Raw genomic sequence first — 27,037 nt, 5'->3', positions numbered from 1 at the left:
TCCTTTGACTTCTTCCCCTGTCTTTGGTACTGGTCTCTTTTCCTATTTTTTTTTTGGAAGCGGTACCGATCTGTTCTTCATTTACAGCTACATGTAACCATAATTTAACCATGGGACTATAATTTTTGCCGTCTCTTTTAGTCATTCACACCTGCATCTTTTATGCATACAGCCAGAGGTCCAGTTTAGGACTGGTTTGGTATTACTGTGCTTTGAAAAAAATTGTTTCTGCTAAGCTGTGAGAATAAGTAGCTGTGAAATAAAGCAGCAGAGTATTTGGTAAATTTTTTTTGTAAAAGTGCTTTTGAAAAAAAAAAAATGCAGTATTATAGTGTTTGGTAAACTTTTATGTAAAACAGATGTGAAAAAAAATCGGTTTTTCAAAGCTGAGTTTTGCAGCTTCTTGTTTTTGGTTTTTTTCACCCAAAACTGTGAAAAAAATTTGAAGCTGAATGTTTACCAAACACAAAAACAGCTCCCAATTTTTTTTGATACCAACTTTTTTTAAAATTACCTCAGTACCAAACCAAGCCTTAATGTCATCCGATAAAATAATTGGACCAAAATGCTCCTACATCACAAAAAATCAAATCAGCAAAAATGAATGCATAAGATAATTCAAGGGTAATTTTGTATTTTTATTTTATTTTTTAATAATGCTCCTTCCACACCTCTCGACCCAGTTTACAAGGGTTGTCTGCCCTTCACTTTCGATTCTTCTGATGGTTTTCTGTTTGTGTGATCACGATTAAATCACGTTAATATTTTATATTACTATGTCTTTTTATTTATGTGATCATGATTAAACCACATTAATATTTTATATTATTATTTATTTTTATTTTATTATTTTTACAAAAATAGATAATATAAAATGTTGACGTGATCAAAGTGAAGGATAGACGATCCTTGTCCGTTTCATTCTTACCTTCTTGATCCATTAGGTTTGTTTATCTCTCAAACCCTAATTTTTCTCTTTCTGATCTCATCTCTCTACTCGCGCCGATCAGTCTGAAACCCAGAAATTTAAGCACTCAGCTTCGCCATCTCTCTTCCATTTCTGCTCTCTTCGATCTCTGCTTCGCTTTCTTCAGTCTTTGCTTCGTGATCTCTTCCATCTCTGCTTCCTTCGTGATTTCTTCTTTTCTGGTTGCATTTGTCAGCTGCCCTCGACAATGAACGACCTGCTAACGGTAATGTATTTGATTTTCTTTCATTAATTTATGCCATGATTTGTTTGTTTGGGCATTTTGGGAGGTTTTGCTGCTCGGTTTTTGTTATGATCCGGCTGCGTTTGATGTTATTGGATCTGCTTTTTTAATGATTTTTTTTTTAATTTTTTGTTTATGGGGTTTTGGTTTTCTTAGGGTTTAGATTGTTCTATGTTTTATTTCAATTTCGTTTTTCTGATTGTCTTTTTTGTTTATATACTTAGATCCGTTGCTTGGTTATATGATTTGGCTGTGTGCTTTGTTCAGGATAATTTGTTCTTCGTTTTTTGGGGCTTCTGTGTGTAGCTTTGAAGCCATTTATACTCAAGGTAAATAATTTCGTTTTAGCCTTTTGTATAAGATTTTTTTTATTTAATATTGTGAGAGTTGTGTTTTCTATAGCGTGAAAATTAAATCTTTGTGATCTTATATGCTTAGATCTGTTGCTTGGTTATATGATTTGGCTGTGTGCTTTGTTTCAGGACAATTTGTTCTTCTTTTTTTGGGGCTTCTGTCTGTAGCTTTGAAACCGTTCGTAGTCAACGTAAATAACTTCGATTTTTTTTATTTTTTATTTTTATTTGTCTTTTTTGTAAGAATATCTTATTTAATATTGTGAGAATTGTGTTTTTTATGGTATGAAAATTGAATCGTTGTGATCTTATAAGTGGTGTAACATCATTGCAACATGTATGACTACAATTATCAGACATGAAATGGTTTTTGATGCCCTTTCATGTCCTTCCTTGCTTTGAGTTTAGCTAGGTGAGAGGTTTAAAGCTTGATCATGGTACTTACGGGTCTTCTCAGCTTTTCCCTCTTGCCTTTGTGCTTGGGAGCTGCTGCCTCTCTATTTTTTGCTCATTTTTTCATGTTTTGTTTACAGCTGTCTCTAGGTGTACAGATCTTATCCTTCAGTTTCATTTAGATTCTGTGAAGGCTCCAACCATCATATACCCAGTTATCCTTTTTGTGAAAGAAAAAAAAAACTATTTCAAGTGACTTCTTGATGTTCGAAGAGAATTCTTTGCATTTTTTATTCATCTAACAGTGTTTTTTTTTTTTTTTTTTTTTTTTTTTTTTTTTTCTTTTTCCTGTCATTACATGTGACTATCTCCACCATAGAAATTCAAGAAGAGAAAGTAGGAACAAATCCTTTAATTAATAATAGAAACGAAGGGTTCAAATGGTTTGGTAGCTATGTTGTCATACAGTTAAACTAGCACAAAAAGAGTTTTGTTAACTCAATTGTGAAATAATGATGTGAAAGTCATTATATTTGAATATATTGTCGGTCAGAATTAGATTATTTATTTCTTAATAATTATTTTCTTTTACAGGAACTTAATTTACCGCAAGCTGTTGTAAATAGGTTGCAAACTGTTGGTATACGGTTTTGTGGACCTGCAGATCAGGCGCTTGCTAGACTAAGGGGAGTTACTGTGACAGATTCTGGAATTCCAGAGGTTAAACCATCTCCATCTACCAATGGACTCTCCACCCAAGTCCCAAACAAAATAAACGGAAAGGCCGCCACCGCTGCAGACATCAGTCCAGCATATAGATTGAGTCCTCAACTCTATGACTTTCGTTTACTATAGAAGTGCTTTTGAGTGAGAGAATTTTGGCATTGATCATCTACAGAAACATGAATGGTATCTGTTTGGATATGCCTGTTGCTGGATAGCTTCTGCTAGCTGATTGTCATTTCTGTTTTGGCATTGATCAGACTTGATTGCTTTCAGGTTTTGACTACTTTTGAAAAAATGGGCAATCAGGCCACATTTTCAGGTGTGTACTGCTCTATCCCTTTCTTTCTCTCTTCCCGGAAATTTTTTCTTCAATTTGAAAATGCACGTTCTGATTTAGTCCATTGCTGGTGGTGTGTGTGGTTCCCGAGAAAATCAAGGAACACTAAAATTTTCAACAAGTAAATTATTTGAACAGTTGCACTTACAAACGGGGTATAATTTGTTCTTACGTGCAAGGCTGTTTTGAAAGTGATATAGCAGGCTCTGATGGATAGCCTTTATTTGATTCAATGCAGCTCCAGACATATGGTCCTACGCTACCTGTTCGTGATCATCTTTGTGTATGTGCAATGCAGATTATTATCAAAATTGTAAAAAGAAGCAAACAACATATGCATGAAGATTTTATAAGGTACAAAGATCCAATTGTGTTACCCTGTGTCTTTCCTGAAATGCCTATTTAAATTTGTTCGTTTTGAAATGAGTCAACCAAACCATTTTCTGGATCTTCCCAAGCGGGGACCATTGTCCTTGACAAAATGCAGTAGTATTGAAGCTAAATATGATAAGGTTACATTCACTCTTTTAACGCTTAATTCCCTTCTCAAATCCACGTAGATAAATACATTTAAATTGTACAAGTCATGAGTAAAACGTCATAAGTGGAGGCTAGTGTAACCATAATTTTACTTCACTCTCTCTCCCACTTTCCACTTTTCTCTTTTCTAATTTTAATTTATATATTTTTTCAATTATCGTGTATTTAAACACACACATAGTTCACTGTGTGACTTGATTTAGTCCGTCTCCTATAAAATGTCTGCGTAACAATGAATTGTTTAAATACTTTATGGGTGTTTTGACCGGTCTCTCTGCTCGGCCATGATTCTTGGACATTTTTTCTTCGGAATGAATTGTTTTGCTGATTAAAAGATAATCTTTACTGATAGTAGATTTGTATAAATATTTTCATGGAACTTACTGGACGTTCATGCATTCCAATGATTAGGCAAATCCAAATTATAATATATTGGTGTAGGGTTATAATTGTGATTGGAGAGTTTTAGCCTATATGGTTGGAGATGGTCTTTGCCTACCTCTTTTCTCTTAGTGTAGGGCTTGTTTGGATGTGCTTTTAAAATGACTGAAAGCGCTTTTGGTGAAAATATTTTTAGAAACAATCCTTAGTAAAAATGATAGTAAATCATGAAAAAAAACACTTTAAGTGCTTCCTGAAAGAAACACATAACTAGTGCTTCTTGTAGAAAGCACGTAAAGTGCTTTTGGAATCTAAAAATATTCTCTCTAAAAACGCTTTCAATTATTTTAAAAGTACATCCAAATGAGCCCAACATTGTTAAAAAAAGAAGTATACTCCATTTTTTTTACTCTTAGTCAAAAGTTCTTCCAAGACCTCCATTCTGAAATGTTTATAACGAACATTGCATTTGAAAATTGGAATGCGCTCAACAAATTGAATTGGAACTCGTAAGAAATATTGGAACTTGGAAGTCTCCCCGAGCAGTTTGTCGGGGTGGTGAGAAATCGTCTGGAGTTCGTCGGGAAGAAGATGAACAGTGGCCTCTGCCACTGTCAGCGCAGTCTCACTGCGGGGTGGAGTCACCGGTGGGAGGAGGGTGGGTGGGCTTGGTGGTGGTGGTGGGAGAGGACGGTGGCTTGGGATAATGGGATGGATCATGGAACTCATGGAAGACTGGTAGTAATTTGGTGAGAGAGAAGACATGTTTGGATGGCAGACTAGAATGTGTTTGGCAAAAAGGATAAGAGGCCGATTGGTTATGTGTTAAAGCAGATTTGAGATGGGCGGGTGCTGTTATCTAGTTGTTCCACGTATTCAAGTCAGTATACTGGGTACTTCCCGGTGAGTTCGAAAGGAAATTAAAGGTATTTGGCATATGAGACGGGCAATAAATGTGAACCACAGAGCTCCACTTACACACAGTAAATGTGACCTACCCAATAAATGTCTGACGAGGCCCACTTACACACAATAAATGTGACCTACCCAATAAATGTCTGACGAGGCCGACTTACAGGCTGAGTTGTTGGCTTAATGGTATTTATTAGGGATTTGTCCGTTTCTCTACCCCATAAAAACAAGTTTTTTGCTCTTGTTTTTTCATTTTCTGTTTTCAAATTCATGTATTCATAGATTTTATGATTTTTTCTTTTTTGGTGCATTGAAACTGGTTTTAAAAAATTGGAAGTATAGATACAAATTCTTGAATCGAATCGTATTATTATTTGATTTTTATTAATATATCTATTATTTGATTTTTATCAAATAATAATACTATTCGATTTAGGAATTTGTATCTGTACTTCCAATTTTTTAAAACCAGTTTCAATGCACCAAAAAAAAAAAATCATAACATCTATGAATACATGAATTTGAAAACAGAAAATGAAAAAACAAGAGCAAAAAACTTGTTTTTATGGGGTAGAGAAACGGACAGATCCCTAATAAATACCATTAAGCCAACAGCTCAGCCTGTAAGTGGGCCTCGTCAGACATTTATTGGGTAGGTCACATTTATTGTGTGTAAGTGGACCTCGTCAGACATTTATTGGGTAGGTCACATTTACTGTGTGTAAGTGGAGCTCTGTGGGTCACATTTATTGCCCGTCTCATTTTCCTTTCTATGAACAATTTAAAATTGGTAATATATGACAAATTGTCATCTATAGATTATAGTTTGTAATGTTTAGTTTTGTGAAACAGACTTAAAATTGTGCTTTGTTAATTTTTGCTAGAAGTGTTTGTGATTTAATTTACTGGTACTGTAACATAATGTATTGCTGCCATTTAAAACTATTCTAAACTATGAATTTATTGTCAAGTTGTACTTTTGCTTTGGTTGTGCACTTTTTCCCATTATAATAAGGATTGACGTTGCGGGACGTGGAACAAAACTTTGTTGCCCTAATGAGGATGAAACTGCTCAAGGTTTGGAGTCGTTTCTTAAGGCATTTGCCATAATTTAAACTTGGCCCGTCATGATTTAAGGGTGAGATGTGCATTGCAGTGGTTGTTGCTGGGTTAAAATTTACTTTCCCTCTGTTTGTAACATTCTCTTTCATTCACAGAACTGGACTGGCTGGTGTTCCTGGTGCAGACAGTGATATATTCAGTGCATTAAAGGATGTTGGGGCTAATGTTATTATGATATCTCAGGTTATGTCATCCTCTGAATTTGTGTTCATGTTATATGCTGAAGGAAGTAAAAGCTGTTTCTCAGTTACTGCAGTCTAGATTTTGTGAGATTTTGAATGCTGGGTGTCTCTCAGGTGCTTGCTTTTTATTTGACTAATGTTCTTGACCAGATTGCTTGATATGTAAATTAAGCAGATCAAGGATAATGTACTGACACTAATTTTATTGTTTACTTGTGAAAAACCTTATTGGACCCATATTTTGTGGATCAGTTAAAGAATTATAAGAAGAGTTGAAAATGGTGACAGGAATTTTAATGTGAATGTGTTGGTTTATATTCAGATATGTTTTATTCCATGTGAATACTGATTAGTTTATTCCATTCTTAACTGATTCCCACATTGAAATTTTTACTGCACGCTATTTTTTATTTTATTTTACATATGTTTGAATGTATATTTGTGGTCATTTTTTAATACCAATATCTGGCACCACTTCCCTCTCAGGTTCAAGTCATTCCAAACTGTAGTATTTTGGCAGCAGTTGGCCAAAAATTGCCTGTACTCCAAGAGTTAGTGCAACTCTTTTCAATGCACTGGCAAAGGTTAGGGATTTATTGTCATTTTATTAATTTTGGCGACAAGTTGGATTATTTTATTTGATTTAACATTTCATGGTTTGTACATTGGTTTACAATACGGGCTACTGTTGACTTTGATTCTACACGTTTCTCAGAATCCATTATTTACAATACGATGGGATCTAATCTGTTTTATGAATGCAGGCAAACATTAATGTGTGTGCAATTGCTCATGGTTGTACTGAGTACAAAATTCCTGTAGTGATAAAGCGGGAGGATTGTATTAGGGCTCATTACATCTTTCAAGAACCGCAATAGCAGTGGGCAATATCCGACCTGCTCTGATTGGTGTCACATTATTGGATCAATTAAGGGACCAGGTACTTAATTTCACTTTTTCTTCTGTTATTATAAGGCTTTTGTATAATATGTGTAAGGTCATCTGTCATTGAAAATATTTATGACATTTTGGAGTTTAAATTTAATTTTTCAAATCTTTGCATATAGCTACCCTCAAGGAAGAGAGTTTAACATTGATTTGCATGTTATGGGAATTACTGGCTCACAGACAATGCTTTTGAGTGAGGCTTAAGTTAAAGAGCTTTCAATGGAATATGATTTAATCAAATGCTTTGCATGTTCTGAAGTAGACCTTGGAGTGGTGGTGGTGGTCTTAATTCATACGCATCGTTAATGAAATGTTTTTGAGTTGATAATTGACCAACGTGCTTCCTTTAGCAGCGGAAGTTGCTCTTTCTACAGTCCAGTTACGATATCTACGTATGTTTTATAAGTTTTTCTCTTTGCTATTCTTTTTCCAATTTAAATCTTTTCCATTGTATTTTTTATATTTAATTTACAAAAATAAAGTCATCCATTGCTTCGTAGAGGCTGGTAGTAATTAGTTAAAATACATTTACTTCTTAAACCATTGTCATTCTATAGTTTCACTTTGAGGGCCACAATTTACTCTTTAATTTTTCATTGGAGAGAACTCTGGAAAGAGAAAGGAGTTGTAGCAGATATGGAAAAGTTTGTGCAGCATGGACGTGGGAATCATGTTATTCCAAATACTGTTTTGGTTGACAGCACAGTTGACTCTATTATTGCAAGTCATTACTATGACTGGTCGTGGTACTCAGGTCCGCTTGATCTAGTAATATCTCTTTTTGTACTTGCAAATTTCTCAAGTGTTTTATCTTTGATGATATCTAATTGCATATTCTTGTTTCTGTAGTACATATAATTCCAATTAACTGAAAAGAACAAGAATGTCAACCATTTCTTTAATTAGTTGATCTACCCAAGTGTGTTTTGTGGTTTTAATTAATAGTCTTGCATCCAAAACCCATGAATTTGGGATATCTTTCTTTCTTACGATTCATCATATAAGCGTGATCCAATTTATAACATGGTGGGATAAATATTGGATGCCTAATGATCAAAAGAAGTAGAGGTATCTAATATGACATGGAAAGGCAAAGGTTTTTGCTTTGATTTTCAAATCATCAAATATGCTTATGACTATGTAGAGACCCATGTTACGCTAGAATAGAAATCTTATTATTGATTTTGGTTTGATCTTTTGTTTCCTTTTTTTTTTTTTTTTTCTTTTGTAGTATTTAAGTCTTCTCTAACTCACACAATCAACCTAATAGTCTAAAATTCTTATAATCATCATATACATTGGGAGGTGTGGGGAAGTAGACCTGTAAACGGGTCGGGTTTGTTGGGTTCGGGTCAGGTTCAATCCGATCCGTTAAGTTAATGGGTCACCCGAACTCAATCCGTTAAGCTAATGGGTCACCCGTTAACACCCGTTAACAATTATTATTATTATTATTATTATTTGCATAGTTTATTTTTTGTTATTAGGACTTTACTGAAATTACTAAAAAATTCTCAACCAACGGGTGCTAACGGATGTTAACGGGTTCACCCGTTAGCGACCCGACCTGTTAAGCATCCATCCAAATACTAATATTAACGGGTTGGGTTGGGTCGGATTAACAGGTCGGGTCCAAAATGCCAGGTAGATGGGGAAGTATATCTCAATATGCATTTGTGTTGAAATTAAGCTCATGTTGATATTTGTGAATATACAAATACTTAATGTTTAAGGTAAGTACTCATTAAAACCACCTGATTACAGAATAGACTGTCTGTTTGTTGTCCGTTTAGATGAATTCAGAAATTCATGGATGAACAAACACCAAAAGGCTTTGGAATCTTTCGCTGTAAGAAATGATTTACATTGCTAGAAGTCAGGGGTAACCCAGAGTCTTTCCTCTAAGCAAGGATATCTACTAAGAAGTTGGCTGATCCTTGGATTCAGGGAATTTGTGAGCCAAGGAGGGCAAAATATCCTGTAGAGTTGATTTTCACCGTCCCATCATCATGCATTAGCAGGTTCACCCTAGATATTTTCTCAGCAGAAAAAAAAAAAAAAAAAAAAAAAAAAAGGGTGTGACTTTGCAAGAGAAAAGACATGATGTTCAACCTAAACAGTAGCAAAAGAAGTAGGGTTATTTAATATGCAATAGAAGGCCAAAGGTTATTGCCTTATGTAGAGACCCTTGATTTTGGTTTGATCTTTTGTTTCCTTTTTCTTTTTCCTTTTTAGCATTTAGGTCTTCTCCTAATTCACACATTCAACCAACATTGCAATTTTGTTTAATAGTCTAAAATTCTAGCTTGAAACCCTCTGGTTGGTTAGTGAGAAACAAGAAGAAAAAGAATTAGGATACAATTGGAAATGCAATCAATTTTCACCAATTGGAAACAAAAATTGGAAATTTGTTGTCTTGTGTTTTGAAAATAGACTATAAATTTCCAATATTTGTGGTTTGGTTCTGGTTTTGCATGCTGCCGCTTGCAAAAACTTTTGATCGAGATGGCTTTGCAATTGGTATGATGATGGATTTCCAGCCCATAAGTATCCTAACTCACTCGGTTAATCATTACTTTGGCGAATATATAGTTCTGTTGCACTTTTTTATTTATTGGACTGGCATTTCCAGCCCATAAATATCCTAACTCATGCGGTTAATCATTACTCTGGCGAATATATAGTTCTGTTGCACATTTTCACTTATTGGACTGCCATTTGCTTTTTGTATGATAACATTTGGATAACACATTTGGGATTGATACTTGTATTTTTGTATGATCAAGGATGCTTTATTTTTTTGGTTAAGGATCAAGGATGATTTTAAGTTTTGGCCGAACGGAGTGATGCTTTAAACTCGAACAAAAACTGACCCAACAGAATGAATCAATGGTGCTTTATATTCTGTCAGCATTTACTTTTATGGCGTGTTGCTGTTTCCATTGAGCTAGAGACTCTACCCGATTACCATTGAGACTTAGCTTGCAAGTAACCTAGTAACAGCTCTTGATTTGTGCATTTGATTCTTATTTTTGCACGAGCCATGAACGTTCTGACCCAGAGAGGTAACTTTGTAGCTAGTTGGCTGATCCTGGATTCAGGGAATTTGTGAGCCTATGAGGGCAAAATATCCTGTGAAGCAGAGTCTCCATCCCATCATCATGCATTAGCAGGTTCACCCTAGAAATTTCTCAGCAGAAAATAGAAAAAGGTGTGGCTTTGCGAGATGGAAAACATAAAGTTCGCCTTGTTAGCAGGCTTGGCAGTGGTAGACCTAAATTGTAGCTAGTACGTGATGTTTAAACGTCATTACGCCCAACCCTCCCGGAGTCATTAGATTTTTGTGGTCATCAAGAGAATACGTGTTAAGTAGATGATACCTAAATTATAAACCGAGTAGCAGTCACTAGATTTTTGCATATGTTTCCTTTCTCGTATTTTATGAGGACACAGTTGTCCTAGTTGGGATAGAAAATGGCAGGTGGCATATACATATAATGTGTATGCTCTTGTATGTATTTCGTCTTCACTGTAAAAATTCTATTCAGTTGTTGCCTTATGGAGTATTCTTCCAACAAAGCTTTTGTAGAAATGACCCGTCTTATGTAGATTAGCTCGTTCTCTGCTTCTTAGGCCATTGGATATAGAAAATTTAAAATATTTGATTGTTATGTTACTGAACATGAAAAACATCAATTCTCTGATGCTGAAATCCTACGTCTTTCCCTTGTTGCCTTACAGATTTTAATGTTGCAGCAAACTCAGCAGTGAAAGCTTTTGATTATTCAGGTTGTTACAGTTGGCATTCTATCGTGTATGAAATGATATGGCGTTTTCGATTTTGATTATTGTGAACCTTGTCTCCTTGTTCCGCTTTATGCATTGGAGGTGAGCGTGAATTTAAGTATCAGGTTGATCATTCTTAAGCTGAATTGACTATTTTCGGTTTGGTGTGCGAAAAATATAGCACAGGCTACTCTTAAAGATGGCATCACAATTGTAAAAGTAATAATCGAAGTCCACTCAGAAACCCTAAGCATCGAATGCCATCACAAAACACAGCTGTTGGTATAGAAGCTGTTCATGGTACTGCACAAATTCAAAACAAAGAACGAGGTTGCCAGGAAAACAAATATTTCTGACTTCCCTTGGGTTGAGTTGCGGACAGTGTCACTTTCTTTAAGACTGCGACTCTACTCAAGTTGTACAAGCAGTCAAACGTACCACGACATCCCTAGGATAAAACAGCTCATAAAACACCTTTGTATGGACATTCCTCTGCACCAAGGAAGATCCAAAGCTTTCACCACTCTTATACTCAAAGTTCTTAGAATTTTTAGAATTTTTAGAATAACTGAATCTTATAATCAAAATAATAATACTATTCGATTTAGGAATTTTTAGATCCAAAGCTTTCACCACTCTTATAATCAAAATAACTGAATCTTTTTAGAATTTTCTCTATGTAATGTGATTGATCTAAAGAAAACCCTTTTTCAGTTTTACTAACCTTAATACCAAGAATAACACTTGCCTTTCCTAAGTACTTCATGTCAAAATTAACACATAACAGTGACTTTACTTGATTTACCACATGAATATTAGAGCCCAAGATAAGCATGTCATCAACATATAGGCAAATTATAGTGCACAGGTTATTCACAGATTTGACATACATGCATTTATCACTTTCATTAATTTTGAAACCATTATTTATGAGCAAACTATCAAACTTAGTATGCCATTGTTTTGGCGCTTGTTTTAAGCCATAGAGTGACTTGTCTAATTTACAAACCTTATGCTATTGGCCAGTTATTATAAAGCCATCAGGTTGATCCATATAAATCTCTTTATCTAACTCTCCATTAAAAAAAAAAAAACAATTTTAACTTCCATTTGATGCACAACTAAATCAAATAATGAGGCTAATGCAAACAAAACACGTATGGAAGTAATTCTAGTGATTTGTGAGAATATATCAAAGAAATCAACATTCTCTCGTTGTGTAAACCCTTTAGCACCTAACCTGGCTTTAAACTTGTCCACAGTTCCATCAGCTTTTAGCTTCCTCTTTAGTATCCATTTGCACCCAATGGTCTTGCATCCAGGGGGAAGATTAACCAAATGCCTGGTTTTGTTGGATTCTAGTGAATCCATTTTAACGTTTATGGCTTCTTGCCATGAATCTGCATCTAAAGAAGTCAAGACTTCTTGGAGTGTTTTAGGATCTCTTCCAGTGTGTAAGCTTGGAAGTCAGTCCCAAAATCCTTGGCCACTTTGGACCTCTTACTCTTTCTTGGTTCAAAGCTAGTTTCAACCGAATCACTGAGACCATGGTTGCTCATTCCAGACAACCCCAAATTAGTGTAGGTTGAACCCCCACTATTGTTTGGCTTGAAAGGAGATTTATTTTCAAAAAATTCAGCATCATTTGATTCAATAATGACACGGTCAACCTTGATATCCTCCAAAAATCAGGGTAGGCATGTACTGACCGACATTCGAAGGTGACGAAGCCATACTAACATGCATGAGAACTATGAAGAAAGAACAAACATAAATAAAACTCGTAAATTTAACTATAATGAATATGCAATTGTGGAACGTGTTCAAAACATACAACTAATCCATAACATTGTAGAAGGAATATTATAAAAATGTACGAACAAAGGAAAGGGTCCTACACCGAGGGACTCAAAGATACCGATATGGGAGTGCCTTGATGCCGTTATTATACGCCTCGATTCTAAGTAAGATACTCCGTTGTAGAAGAGCCATGCGAAGTAGGGTGGACGAAAACGTCACTAACAAGCACACCAATTTGGACATGTGTTGTGGTCGGAGTTGGCCGGAATCTGGGGAAGTCTCCTCGAGCATTTTGTCGGAGTGGTGAGAAATCATCTTGAGTTCGTCAGGAAGAAGATGAACAGTGGCTTCTACCACTGCCAAGTTTCCAGGTCCCTAGTTTGGATCCAAGACAACGACGTTCAGGTGGTGGTGATGTTCACTGAGGTTGTTGTTGTTTGTGTGTCTGTGGCTCGGAAAGGAGATGAGAATGCATCCGAGAGAAATGGGAGGGAGATGAAGAGAGATAGAGTGTAAATGGAGATAGAGAGTGTGACAGAAGAGAGGGAAAAATAGAGATAGTTGAAGACCGAAAGGCAGTGGTGGCCTCTACTGGCACACCAAATAAGATTCACCAAAGACAATTCAAAATAAATATCCCCACCAAAGTGAAATTAAAAAATTGCCTTCGATGTTTCGTGTTTCGTAAAATAATTCGAGACGGGTTAGTACAATTTATAGCAAGTTATTTCAAATTTCGAGAACGAAATTTTCTTAACTGGGGTAGTTGTAACGACCTGTCCTGAATTATTTTATGAAACACAGAATATCGAGGGTAATTTTGTAATTTCACTTTGGTTGGGATATTTATTTTGAATTTTGTCTTTGGTAAATCTTATTTGGTGTGCCAGTGGGGCCTACCACTGCTTTTTGGTCCTCGGTTATCTCTCTTTTTCCCTCACTTCCGTCACTTTTTCTGTTTTTCTCTCCCTTTACACACTATCTCTATTCCTCTCTCTTCCATCTCTCTTGGATGCACAATCATCTCCTCTCAGAGCCACAGACACACAAACAACAACAACCTCAGCAAACATCACCACCACCTGAACGTCGTTGTCTCGGACCCAAACCAAGGACTTGGAAACTCGACAGTGGCAGAGGCCACTATTCATCTTCTTCCCAACGAACTCAAGACGATTTCTCACCACCTCGACAAACTGCTAAGGGAGACTTCCCCAGATTTCGGCGAGAAATCGTGCTTTCCATGCCATTTTCCAGCCAACTCCGGCCGCAACACCGCTCCAAATTGGTGCGTTTATCAGTGGCATTAACATCCACCCTAGTTCGCATAACTCTTCAACAATGAAGTATCTGACTTAGAATCTAGGTGTACCATCTTGGCGTCAAGGCACTCATGCATTGATATCTTCAAGTCCTGTCGGTGTAGGACCCTTTCCTTTGTTCGTACATTTTTATAATATTCCTTCTTCAATGTTCTGGATTAGTTGTTTGCTTTGAACACGTTCCACAATTGCATATTCATTATAGTTAAATTTACGAGTTTTATTTATGTTCGTTCTTTCTTCGTAGTTTGCATGCATGTTAGTATGGCTTCATCACCTTCAGGTGTCAGCTAGCACGTGCCTACCTTGGTGTTTAGAGGATATCAGGGTCGCGTGTGTCAAATAATAACATGATTTTTCAAGTCATAGAACTTATATGCTTTACTATTGGATGCATAGCCAATAAAAACACATTTAAAAGCCTTACTTGCTAACGTTGATCTCTTAATGTCAGGTTTGCGTACATACGCTAAACAACCCCATGTTCTTAAGTAGGACACATTAGGTTTCTTATTCTTCCAAATTTCATATGGTGGAGTTTTTGTTTTTGAAGAAGGAAGTATATTGAGAACATAACAGACAATTAATAAGATTTCACCCTACCAATATGAAGCACTACTAGAATTAAGAAGCACAACCACTTTTAATTCACAAAGTGTCCTATTTTTTCTTTTGGCCTTAGCATTCATCTGTGGAGTATAAGGTGTAGTTGTTTCATGTATTATACCTAGGTTTTTACAGTGCTCATTGAAACCCCCAAATTCATATTCAAGTCCCATATCATTACGTAACCTTTTCATTCTTTTATTGAACTGATTCTCTATTTTAGCTAAGAATAGTTTGACCATGTCAAAAGCTTCACTCTTATTTTTCATCAGGTAAACATAAAAATAATTAGAGTGATCATCTATAAAAGTAATGAAATACCGTTTCCCATTTCTAGTAATTACCCCCATCAAACTCACAGATATCAGTGTGGATTAGTTCAAGTAACTTAGTTTCTCTAATTACTAATTTGTGTGGAGCTCTAGTGACCTTAGCTTGACTACAGAATTCACACTTTTCAAAATTGCTTAGTGAAAGTTCAGGAAGCAGTCATAGGTTACTCATTTGTTTCACTAGTTTCTTATTTATATAACAGAGTATCATGCCAAACATTATAGGAACAAAGCATATAAGCAAAAACAACATTTTTATTCATAACTTCAACATTTAACTTAAACATGCCATCAATAGCATACCCCTTCCCCTCAAAGACACCATTCTTTGTGAGAGTATACAAATCAGCCCCAATTGTTTGAGTAAACCCAACTTTGTTGATAAGGTAACCATAAACCAAATTTTTCCTGATCTCTGGAACATGCAACACCTCTTTCAATATTACTGCTTTTTCTGAGGTGAACTTGAGCTCAACATTCTTGACTCTGACAACATTAGTTGAGTGAGAGTCACCCAACAAAACCCTTTTGTCTTCAGCTTCAGTGTAGGACTTAAAAAGCCCACGATCATAGCAGACATGGTATGCGGCACCAATGTTTACCCGCCACCCCTCGGATCCATCAACTAGGTTGATCTCGGACACCATTACAATGAGTTGACCTTCAGTGAGGTTCACTTGAGGAGCAACTACAAGGACCCACATCGTCCAGGGGAGTGGATCCTCTAAGCCTTATATGTATATTCCCATCTTTACCTAGCACGTGGCCTTTTGGGAGCTCACTAGCTTCGGGTTCCGTAGGAACTCCGAAGTTAAGCGAGCAATCCCAGGATGGATGATCCCCTCGGAAGTTCTCGTGCAAGTTCCCAGAAATAAAATCGTGAGGGCATGGTCAGGGCCCAAAGTGAACAATTGTGGTGGAGTCGAGCCCAGGATATGGTGGGGGCTTGGGCCGGGATGTGACAGCAACTATTTGTTTGTTGCGACAATTGCGAGCAAGATGTCCAGGTTTTTCATAGTTGTAGCACAAAAATGGCTCAGCTGTTTCATCTCTTGAGAGGGTAGTTTTTTGGTGTTGTTTCAATAAGTCTTATGTACCTTCACAGGGTTCTTGTTACTGGAGCGATTCTTGGTAGCATTCTTCAGATTCTTGCTGTGTGGTTTGAGGACAATAGTTGCATGATTCTTCGAGTGTGGTTTCTTGTTGGTATTGGAGATAACTAGAAATTCCTCTTTCATGTTACTGTTTCCTTGCCTCATCCTCAATTCGAAGACGCATGATCAAGTTCTCTAGTGAAAACTCCTTTGTCTTATGTTGCAGATCCTTCCTGAATTCCTTCCAGCTTTGTGGTAGTTTGTCAATGATCACAACAACCTGGAATTGTTCATCCAAGTTCATTCCCTCATACACGATCTCAAGGGCAATCTTTTGTAGCTCATGTGATTGGGCCTCCACAGGTTTGTCATCCACCATTTAGAACTTGAGATAACTATTGATTGCAAACTTCATTGCTCTAGTTTCTTCAGTATCATACTTCTTTTGGAGAGCATCCCACAGTTCCTTAGCAGAATTACAAGAAGAATAGTAGCCATAAAGATCATCACATAAGCCATTCAACATGTATTTTTGCACAGAAAGTCATTTTCAGTCTAGGTTTGAAACAATGTAAATTGTTCAATAGTTGGATCTTCAGGTAGTAGTGGCATCTCAGAGGTGCAGTTTGAGGCAATTTTGTTAGTGGTCAGGAAAAAACATCATCTTTTGCCTCCAACATTTGAAGTGAAGTCCTTCAAAGTTGGTGGGTTTGTTCAAATCAGCGACAAAGGGATTGATTTCAGTGTCCATGGTGGATAAGTAATGTCTTAAAAATGTTGATGGTACTGCACAAATTCAAAACAAAGAACAAGGTTACTAGAAAAACAAATATTGTAGACTTTTCTTGGGTTGAGTTTCAGACAATGTCACTTTCTTTAAGACATTTCATAGCTCTGCCCAAGTTGTGCAAGCAGTCAAAAGTACCACGACGTCCCCAGGATAAAACAGCCTAGAAAAAACCTCTATATAGACCTTTCTTTGCACTAAGGAGGATCCAAAGCTTTCACCACTCTTATACTCAAAGTTCTTCTAGTTTTTCTTAGTTTTATCTCAATGTGTGTTATACGTAGCAGCAAACCCTAGTATTTATACACAATTGCAAGACTTTAACATTGAAGTAGTTGAGCAGATCACGCCCAAAAAATCTGCCACAAAACAAGGGAGTAAAGCCACTTTGTTGAGAGAGAATAGGTCTCCCAAATCAAAATAAAACCTTGCAGGTTAAGAAAAGATTTTCTCCATAAAAATAGGAAACCAAAGTTAATCAGAAAACCAACTCTAATAAATTTAAATAAACATAAAATCCCAATAGAAGCGTTTGGCCATGAAGAACCTAGGGAACAATTAGAGGATTTGTTCAGAACAGCTCCTTTAAAAGCTCCTTTAAAAGCAGAGCCAAAGTGCAACAAGGGAAGGGAGTTCTTTTCTCTACTTCTGATCAAATCCGATGCCGCCGACCCTTGCTGTAGCTGGGGTCGGTGGTCATGTTTTCATTGTTCTGTTGTCTTTCTTTTAGCTATGTTTTCCCTGCTCTCCTTCCACGTGCATATGTGTTCCAAATTTCTTCAATTTCATCCTGTCTCATGTCTGGATAAGATACGGTGCCATGAATTCTTCTGGTTTTGTTATTTCTACTCTTGTTTTATCAATTTTGATTAACTAATTCTAGGTGTATTTCTTTTTATTTTTTATGTTTTCCAAATTCGTGAATTTTTTCTTATGTATTGTTTTCCTTGTTAAATTGATTTTGTTTCAATTTTGTGTTGGTATTATTTATTTTATTCAATTTGGTCTTGTTTTTCATTTTCTGTTTTCAATTTCTTTTTGTATTAGTAGATTTTATGAATTTTTCTTGTGCATTGAAATTGGTTTTAAAAAATTGGAAGTAAAGATACTACTTGTTAAATCGAATCGTATTATTATTCGATTACAACTGTGTGTATCGAGGAACAGTCAGTCCTGACCACCATGATCGACCTGATTTTCATTTCGGATCGTCATTCTGTATCCTCAATCAGAGGATCTTAGTCAATCTTCTTTTACTTGAATGTTTTTTTATTTTTTTTTATTTTTAGAAATTAAGCTTATTATAATTTACAAATTTATATGTAATATATTACCATTTTTTAATTTTTCATAGAAAGTTAAACTGATATATCAAATTGATAAAATATACATTTCTTCAATTTTGTATAACCTAGTTAACATAGACTATAGACTGATTTGATTTGCTATAACTTTTATTTAATATTATAAAATTTACGTTTTTGTTGAGTATTTTGCAGAATCTTACCTCCATGCCTACAACTATCAAAGTTTCGTCTACAACCTCATCTCTTTTGTCTCAATTAGAGAATTTCAGTAATCTCTTTTTACATGTTTTTCTAGCAAATTAAATTTAGTATTATTTACAAATTTATTTGTCATATATTAAATTTTTTATAAAAAGTTAAAAACTGATTTGAAAATCGATAAAATGTATATATATTCAATGTATGATTTATTTAAAATAGACTGATTTGATTTGTTTTGAAAATTACAAATTGAACTTACAAACTATAATTTATAGATGGCAGAAAGTCCTTCAAGTTTGCAAAGTTAGATTTGGTTGATGGCATGATAAAAACGAATTTCCTTTAACATGTAGCATCTTTACACCGTTAGAGTTGTAAGCAAACAAAAGATTTTTGTCTCGAACTTTTTGTGCAATCTTCATAACGGAATCAATCAACTTTAATTCAACAAAGAGAACTAATTGAAAATAGTAACCATCATTCAAAAAAGTCGTTGAATGTCCAAAATTATCAACAGTTTAATTTCCTACTTTTTATCAATGGTTTTGTAACACTATTTTCAATTCATATTATTATTTTTTCAAATCTGTCCACTTACTGTATTTGTATATATATTTTTTTCTTTTCAGTATGGGATGTTGTTAACAAGGTGGACAATTTGATAGGAAAATTGGTTGTTACAAAAGTAGGAAATATGTATTATTTGAAGATTAAGTTTTTAAAATGCAGAAGGCAAATTTTTCTAAACGCAATGCTTGTTTTAAAGAGGTACTCAATAAAGAAATCCATTTTCTAAATCAGTTAAGGTGTGATGAAAGTATAACCTTTATGGTAATTAGACTTAATAATTGGATTAGTTTTATGTTTCATCTTTGCTATTCAAAGGAAAAAGATTTATTTTTTACTAGAATATTAGTGGAAATGTCTAGATTTTTTTGTTATTTAATCAGGTGTGACGTACATAATATAGTATGTCAAGTATAAATTGGGTAAACTTATTTGTGTTGATGTCAAATTTACTTGGAGTTGGTCGAATGTGCACTTCTACTTGCTTGCATGAATAATCCATCCACTGAGGGTTCGGTCAACTTCAAAGTAGATTTGAAATTGATACAACTAAGTTTATTCAGTCTAGACTTCACGAATTGTATTATGTACATTGCATCTAATCCAATAACAAAAAAACTAGACTTTTCCACTAATATTCTAATCGGAAGTGAATCATTTTTCCTTTGAATATCAAAGATGAAAAATACGACTAATTTCATTCTCAAATCTCATTACCACTTTTATCACACTGTAACTGATTTACATAATCGATTCCTTTATTGAGTACCTCCTTAAAACAACTTTTGCCTTTAGAAAAATTTGCCCTCGTTATTTTAAAAACTCCCAACTTTAAATAGTATGCATTTCCTGCTCTTGTAACAATTATTTTTCTTTTTTAATTGTCCACCTTGTTAACAATATCCGATACTGAAAAAAAAAAAAAACATATAATAAGTCTACAGATTTGAAAAAGTAATAATATGAATTAGAAATTGTGTTACAAAACCACTAATAAGAAATGTTATATTAAACCATTGATAATTTTGGACATCCGACTACTTTTTTGAATGCTGACTACTATCTTCAATTAGTTCTCTTTATTGAATTAAACTCTATTGATTCTATTATGAAGATTGTATAGAAAGTTCGAGACAAAGATTTTTGTTTGCTTATAACTCGAATGGTATAAAGATACTGAATGTTAGAGGAAATTCATTTTTATCATTCCATCAACCAAATCTAGCTTGTCAAACATGAGGGACTTTCTACCATCTATATATTATAATTTGTAATGTTAACTAAATCACACATTGAATATATCTACATTTTATCGATTTCCAAATCAGTTTTTAACCTTCTATGAACAATTTAAAAATAGTAATATATGACAAATAAATTTGTAAATGATACTGAGGTTAATTTGCACAAAAAACAAGTAAAAAAAGATTACTGAGATTTTCTGATTGAGATAAGGTTCTGCAAAATACTCAACAAATTTCATAACATCAAAGAGAAGTCATAGCACATCAAATTAGGCTAGATTATACAAAATTGAAGAAATGTACATTTTATCAATTTGAGATATTAGTTTTTAACTTTCTATGAACAATTTAAAAATGGTAATATATGACAGATAAATTTGTAAATAATACTGATTTCCACGAAAAACAACATTCAAGTAAAAAGAGATTGACTAAGATCATTTGATTGAGACGTGTGGCACTTTTTCCCATTATATTAAGGAATGATGTCGACCTTGCGACGTGAAACAAAACTGTGTTGCTCTACGGAGGATGAACTGCTCAAGGTTTGGAGTTGTTTCTTAAAGGATTTGCCACAATAGACAACTTGGCCCCTGTCATGGTTTAAGGGTGAGTTGTGCATTACAGTGGTTGTTGCTGGATGATAATTTAAAGTTTGCTTTCCCTCTGTTTGTAACGTTCTCTTTTGTTTATCATTGAACTGTACTAGCTGCTGTTCCTGGTGCAGCCAGTGATTTATTCAGCCTAGATTTCGTGAGATTTTGAATGCTGGGCGTCTTTCTTAGGTGCTTGCTTTTTGTTTGACTAATTTTCTTGACCAGGTTGCTCGATATGTAAATTAAGCAGATCAAGGATAATGTACTGACAATTAGTTTATTGTTTACTTGTGAAAGACCTTATTGGACCCATATTTTGTGGATCGGTTAAAGAATTATAAGAAGAGTTGAAAATGGTGGCATGAATTTTAATGTGAATGAATGTGTTGGTTTATATTCTGATATGTTTTATTCCATGTGAATACTGATTAGTTTATTCCATTCTTAACTGATTCCCACATTGAAATTTTTACTGCACGCTATTTTTTATTTTATTTTACATATGTTTGAATGTATCTTTGTGTTCATCTTTTAATACCAATTTCTGGCACCGCTTCCCTCTCAGGTTCAGGTGATTCCAAACTGTAGTATTTTGGCAGCAGTTGGCCAAAAAATTGCCTGTACACCAAGAGTTAGTGCAACTCTTTTCAATGCACTGGCAAAGGTTAGGGATTTATTATCATTTTGTTAATTTTGGCAACAAGTTGGATTATTTTATTTGATTTAACATTTCATGGTTTGTACACTGGTTTACAATCCGGGCTACTGTAGACTTTGATTCTACGCGTTTCTCATAATCCATTATTTACAATACGAAGGGATCTAAGCTGTTTTATGAAATGCAGGCAAACATTAATGTGTGCAATTTTCATGGTTGTACTGAGTACAAAATTACTGTAGTGATAAAGCAGGAGGATTGTATTAGGGTTCTGAGAGCAGTCCATTTTAGATTATATCTTTCAAGAACCGCAATAGCAGTGGGCAATATCCGACCTGCTCAGATTGGTGTCACATTATTCGATCAAGGGATCATGTACTTAATTTCCCTTTTTCTTCAGTTATTACGAGGCTTTTGTATAATATTTCACGTGTAAGGTCAACTGTTGTTGAAAATATTCATAGCACTTTGGAGTTCAAAATTTTGAGGTGCTCAGTTAGTTAAGAGTGTCGTTCTGCGTGCTTTGTTGGTGGCCTTTTCTGGTTATTGCATATGAGTTCCCATCCTAGTTTGTGCAAAGAAAACACGGTCAAATGACTGGTCAAAAACATTCCGAGACCATGCATGTTGTTCATTTACAGCCACATGCAATTCAAAATTTGGTTTTACGGCCCCCAATTGAACATAGAAAGCCAAGGGTTTTGGCCTAACTTTCAAATCATCAAATATGCTTATGTAGAGACCCATGTTCAGCAAGAATAGAAATCTTATTATTGATTTTGGTTTGATCTTTTATTTCCTTTTTTTTTTTTTTTTGTTCTTTTGTAGTATTTAAGTCTTCTCTTAACTCACACAATCAACCAACATTGCAATTTTGTTTAATAGTCTGAAATTCTTATTTCATCATATACACTGGGAGGTGTGGGGAAGTATATCTCAATATGAAATCACGCATTTGTGTTGACATTAAGCTCATGTTTGATATTTGTGAATGTACGAATACTTAATGTTAAGGTAAGTACTCATTATAACCACTTGATTACAGAATAGATTATGTCTGCTTGTTGTCCATTTAGATGAATATAGAAATTCATTGATGAACAAACACTGAAAGGCTTTGGAATCTTTCATTGTAAGAAATGATTTACATTGCTAGAAGTCAGGGGTAACCCAGAGTCTTTCCTTTATACAAGGATATTTGCTAAGGAGTTGGCTGATCCTTGGATTTAGGGAATTTGTGAGCCAAGGAGGGCAAAATATCCTGTAAGTTGATTTTCACCGTCCCATCATCATGCATTAGCAGGTGCACCTTAGAAATTGTCTCAGCAGAAAATAAAAAAGGTGTGGCTTTGCGAGATAAAAGACATGATGTTCAACCTAAACAATGTTGGACCTAAACAGTAGCAAAAGAAGTAGAGTTATTTAATATGCAATAGACAGCCGAAGGTTGTTGCCTTATGTAGAGACCCTTGATTTTGGTTTGATCTTTTGTTTCCTTTTTGTTTAATAGTCTAAAATTCTAGCTTGAAATCCTCTTGTTGGTTAGTGAGAAACAAGAAGAAAAAGAATTGGCATACAGTTGGAAATGTTTGGAAATTTGTTGTCCTGTGTTTTGAAAATAGACTATAAATTTCCAATATTTGTGGTTTGGTTTTGGTTTTGTGTACTGCCGCTTGCAAAAACTTTTGATCAAGATGGCTTCGCAATCGGTATGATGATGAATTTCCAGCCCATAAATATCCTAAATCACGCGGTTAATCATTACTTCCTTGGCAAATATATATAGTTCTCTTGCACATTTTTACTTATTGGACTGGCATTTGCTTTTTGTATGTTAACATTTGGATAACACATTTGGAATTGAAACTTGTATTTTTGTATGATCAAGGATGCTTTATTTTTTTAGTTAAGGATCAAGGATGATTTTAAGTTTTGACTGAACGGAATGTTGCTTTAAACTCAAACAAAAACTGACCCAACAGAATGAATCATTGGTGCTTTATATTCTGTCAGCACTTGCTTTTATGGCGTGTTGCTGTTTTCATTGAGGTAGAGATCCTCTGCCCCTGATTGCCATCGAGACTTAGCTTGCATGTAACCTAGTGACTGTTCTTGATTTGTGCATTTGATTCTTATTTTCCCACACAAGCCATGAACGTTCTGACCCAGAGAAAGGCTCTTCACTTTGTAGCTAGTTGGCTGATCATGGATTCAGGGAATTTGTGAGCCTATGAGGGCAAAATATCCTGTGAAGCGGAGTTTCTCCATCCCATCATCGTGCATTAGCAGGTTCACCCTAGAAATTTCTCAGCAGAAAATAGAAAAAGGTGTGGCTTTGCAAGATGGAAAACATAAAGTTCACCTTGTTTGCAGGCTTGGCAGTGGTAGACCTAAATTGTAGCTAGTACGTGATGTTTAACCGTCATTACGCCCAACCCTCCCGGAGTCATTAGATTTTTGTGGTCATCAAGAGAATACGTGTTAAGTGGATGATACCTAAAATTATAAACCGAGTAGCAGTCACTAGATTTTTGCATATGTTTCCTTTCTCGTATTTTATGTGGACACAGTTGTCCTAGTTGGGATAGAAAATGGCAGCAGCAGATACATATAAGTACGTTTTAATTATATATATATATATATATATATCTGTTTATTTGTTATATATATATATATATATATATATATATATGCTCTTCTATGTATTTCGGCTTCACTGTAAAAATTCTATTCAGTTGCTTGCCTTATGGAGTGTTCTTCCAGCAAAGCTTTGTAGAAAGGGAAGAGATCCCATCTCTCCCACCAAGTCCTAGGGATCTGGAGATCCGTACTCTTGAAATTTGATTCAACGGTTACAATTATTATAACTTTTAGAGGGGTCCTTGTTTGTAACCGTTGGATCAAAATTCAAGAACTCGGATTTTCGGATCCTTAGGATTTGGTGGGAGAGATCCGGATGGGATCTCTTCCCTTGTTGAAATGACCCATCTTACGTAGATTAGCTCGTTCTCTGCTTCTTAGGCCATGGGATATAGAAAATTTTAAATATTTGATTGTTATGTTACTAAACATGAAAAACATCAATTCTCTGATGCTGAAATCAATTCTCTGATGCTGAAATCCTACGTCTTTCCTTTGTTGCCTTACAGATTTTAATGTTGCAGCAAACTCAGCAGTGAAAGCTTTTGATTATTCAGGTTGTTACAGTTGGCATTGTATCGTGTACGAAATGATATGGTGTTGTCGATTTTGATTATTGTGAACCTTGGTCTCCTTGTTCCACTTTATGCATCGGAGGTGAGCGTGATTTTAAGTATCCGGTTGATCCTGAATTGACTAGCTTCGAATTGGTGTGTGAAAAATATAACACAGGACTCCTTGCTACTCTTAGAGATGGCATCACAATTGTAAAAGTAATAATCGAAATCCACTCAGAAACCCTAAGCATCGAATGCCATCACAAATCGCAGCTTCGCTGGTATAGAAGCTGTTGATGGTACTGCACAAATTCAAAACAAAGAACGAGGTTACCAGGAAAACAAATATTGTAGACTTCTCTTGGGTTGGTCGCGATAATGTCACTTCCTTTAAGACATTTTGTGGCTTTGTTCAAGTTGTGCAAGCAGTCAAAAGTACTACGACGTCCCCAGGATAAAACAGCCTAGAAAACACCTCTGTATAGACCTTCCTTTGCACTAAGGAAGATACCACTATTTTACTCAAAGTTCTTCCAGTTTTTCTTAGTTTTTCTCAGTGTGTTTTACGTAGCAGAAAACCTTAGTATTTATACACAATTGCAAGATTTTAGCGTTGAAGTAGTTGAGCAGATCACGCACGAAAAATCTGGCCACAAAACAGGGGAGTAAAGCCACTTTGTTGAGAAAGAATAGGTCTCCCAAAAAATGGGGCCCCAAAACAAGGGAATAAAACCTTACAGTAAATTTTCTCCATAAAATAGGAAACCAAAGTTAATCAGAAAACTAACTCTAATAAATTTAAATAAACATAAAATCCCAACAATCCTCCACTTGGTTATTTAAAGCTTGCTCCTTGAGTACATCATCATAGGGTTGTGCATTAATAATGGTGTTATGTAACTTGAACCATTACATAGTGCTTAAGCTTCAGATAAACAGGAGTAACACTTAGTTTTGAACTCAAAATTTGACAACAAAGCACACACAACCCTTCTTGGGTGAAGCTCGAAGCCAGCATGATTCGGTCATGTGCCTGTATCCCAGTTTAGTAATAGTGCTAGAAGTTAACCCTATAACTTCATAGTAGGCGGCCTCACCTTCACCATCACAAAGGTGAAACTATTAAAGATACTCCTATAGCTAGGTATCTCACAGACTCACTCAACTAGAGTATAGTTTTCATTAAGAGTATTATAACTCATCCTTTACATATGCTACAGGATTTCATGCCTCCACTCGAGTTTAACGCCTTCTATAAGAAGTATGGCATGAATCCATATCACTCCATGACTTGTTATTACCTATTGAACCAATTTCTTGGGATCTCTAGTCCAACGGTTAGGTTACCATCACAAGTGACTCAACTTAACAATAGCTTTAACCCCATTCCATTAGAGGTTTTCCAAATTTTCTCTCGTGCTAATCCTTTCATCAAAGGATCAGCCAGATTATCTTCATACCTTACATGGTCTATTCTGACAGTTCCTGTGGAAAGAAACCCTCTCATTGTGCTATGCTTTCGGCGAATCTGTCGTATCTTTCCATTATAATATCGATTTTCAACTTTTGCAATCGCTGTTGTGCTATCACAAGGAATAAGCACTGTAGGCAGTGGTTTTTCCCACAAAGGAATATCATACAACTGTTGCTTGTGCTATTATTTCAGATTCCATCGTTGACTGAGCAAGAATGGCCTGCTTCTTAGACTTCAACGAGATTGCAGCCCCAACTATGTTAAAAACATAGCCACTCGTCACTTTAGAGTCTTTTGAAAGTGTATTCCAGTTAGAGTTGCTATATATTTCAAGGACAGCAGAAAACTTTTCACAGCATAGAACAAAGTTGATGTCCTCTTAAGGTATCTCATTACCCCTTCAATAGCACACCAGTGCTCAACACTTGGATTGCTCGTGAACCTGCACAAGACGTCCATTGCATAGGCTATGTCTGGCCTAGTGCTATCAGTTGCATACCTTAGACTTCTGATGATGTTTGCATATTCAGTCTACTGCTGTCTCGAGTGTTCTTGAAAAAAGAAATATACTCCATTTTTTACTCTTAGTCAAAAGATCTTCCAAGACCTCCATTCTGAAATGTTTATAACGAACTTGCATTTGAAAATTGGAATGCGCTCAACAAATTGAATTGGAACTTGTATGAAATATTTGATTTATAGTTTCATCGTTTAATTTTTTTTCTTTTTATATTTTTTTTCTTTTTATTTTTTGTTTTACTTAGAGCAACTCCACCTCTAAAAAATGCGCTAGCACTCAGCCCATTTAATTCACTCAATAAATAGTTAATTGGCCGAATGCATCTCAATCCTTAAAAAATACATTGTCACAAAGTCTAAAAAATGCGCTGGCACAAATGCATCTCTACTCTTACAAAATGCGCTAGCATCCAGCCTATTTAAAATATTATTAATTTTTTTT

At 35.3% G+C, this 27,037-nt stretch overlaps 1 protein-coding gene across 15 annotated transcripts; it reads left to right on the top strand.

The window, feature by feature from the left end:
* Positions 1-927: 927 nt before the first annotated feature.
* On the top strand, positions 928-11,436 carry LOC137723345 (bifunctional aspartokinase/homoserine dehydrogenase 2, chloroplastic-like). Of its 15 annotated transcripts, none has more exons than XR_011066895.1 (10): positions 928-1,193; positions 1,479-1,540; positions 2,552-2,866; positions 2,957-3,002; positions 3,259-3,374; positions 5,869-5,991; positions 6,071-6,158; positions 6,644-6,741; positions 6,922-7,859; positions 10,847-11,436. XR_011066895.1 is itself a non-coding variant. In XM_068462543.1 (9 exons), exons 6-9 carry the CDS (start codon positions 3,313-3,315, stop codon positions 6,977-6,979), a joined length of 306 nt encoding a protein of 101 aa, XP_068318644.1. In that variant the 5' UTR covers positions 928-1,193; positions 1,479-1,540; positions 1,694-1,755; positions 2,552-2,866; positions 2,957-3,002; positions 3,259-3,312; the 3' UTR covers positions 6,980-8,043. The 15 variants fall into 15 exon arrangements, 7 of the variants coding, with proteins under 7 accessions (XP_068318644.1, XP_068318659.1, XP_068318618.1 ...); XR_011066893.1 differs by having other exon boundaries at positions 6,922-7,873; XR_011066892.1 differs by lacking the exon at positions 10,847-11,436 and having other exon boundaries at positions 6,922-8,043.
* The last annotated feature ends 15,601 nt before the right edge of the window (positions 11,437-27,037 follow it).

Source organism: Pyrus communis, chromosome 2 (genome assembly GCF_963583255.1).
Source record: "Pyrus communis chromosome 2, drPyrComm1.1, whole genome shotgun sequence".
Classification (NCBI taxonomy): Eukaryota; Viridiplantae; Streptophyta; class Magnoliopsida; order Rosales; family Rosaceae; genus Pyrus; species Pyrus communis.
The sequence above is the reverse complement of the archived record's forward strand: the minus strand, read 5'-3'. Positions and strand labels throughout refer to the sequence as shown.

Bases quoted from the DNA above. Each gene is read 5' to 3' on its own strand.
- LOC137723345 (XM_068462550.1), top strand. From the start codon at position 3,313: ATGCAGATTATTATCAAAATTGTAAAAAGAAGCAAACAACATATGCAT. The intron at 3,375-6,070 runs GTACAAAGATCC...TTTCATTCACAG, and splicing joins ATGCATGAAGATTTTATAAG to AACTGGACTGGCTGGTGTTC. The intron at 6,159-6,643 runs GTTATGTCATCC...CTTCCCTCTCAG, and splicing joins ATGTTATTATGATATCTCAG to GTTCAAGTCATTCCAAACTG.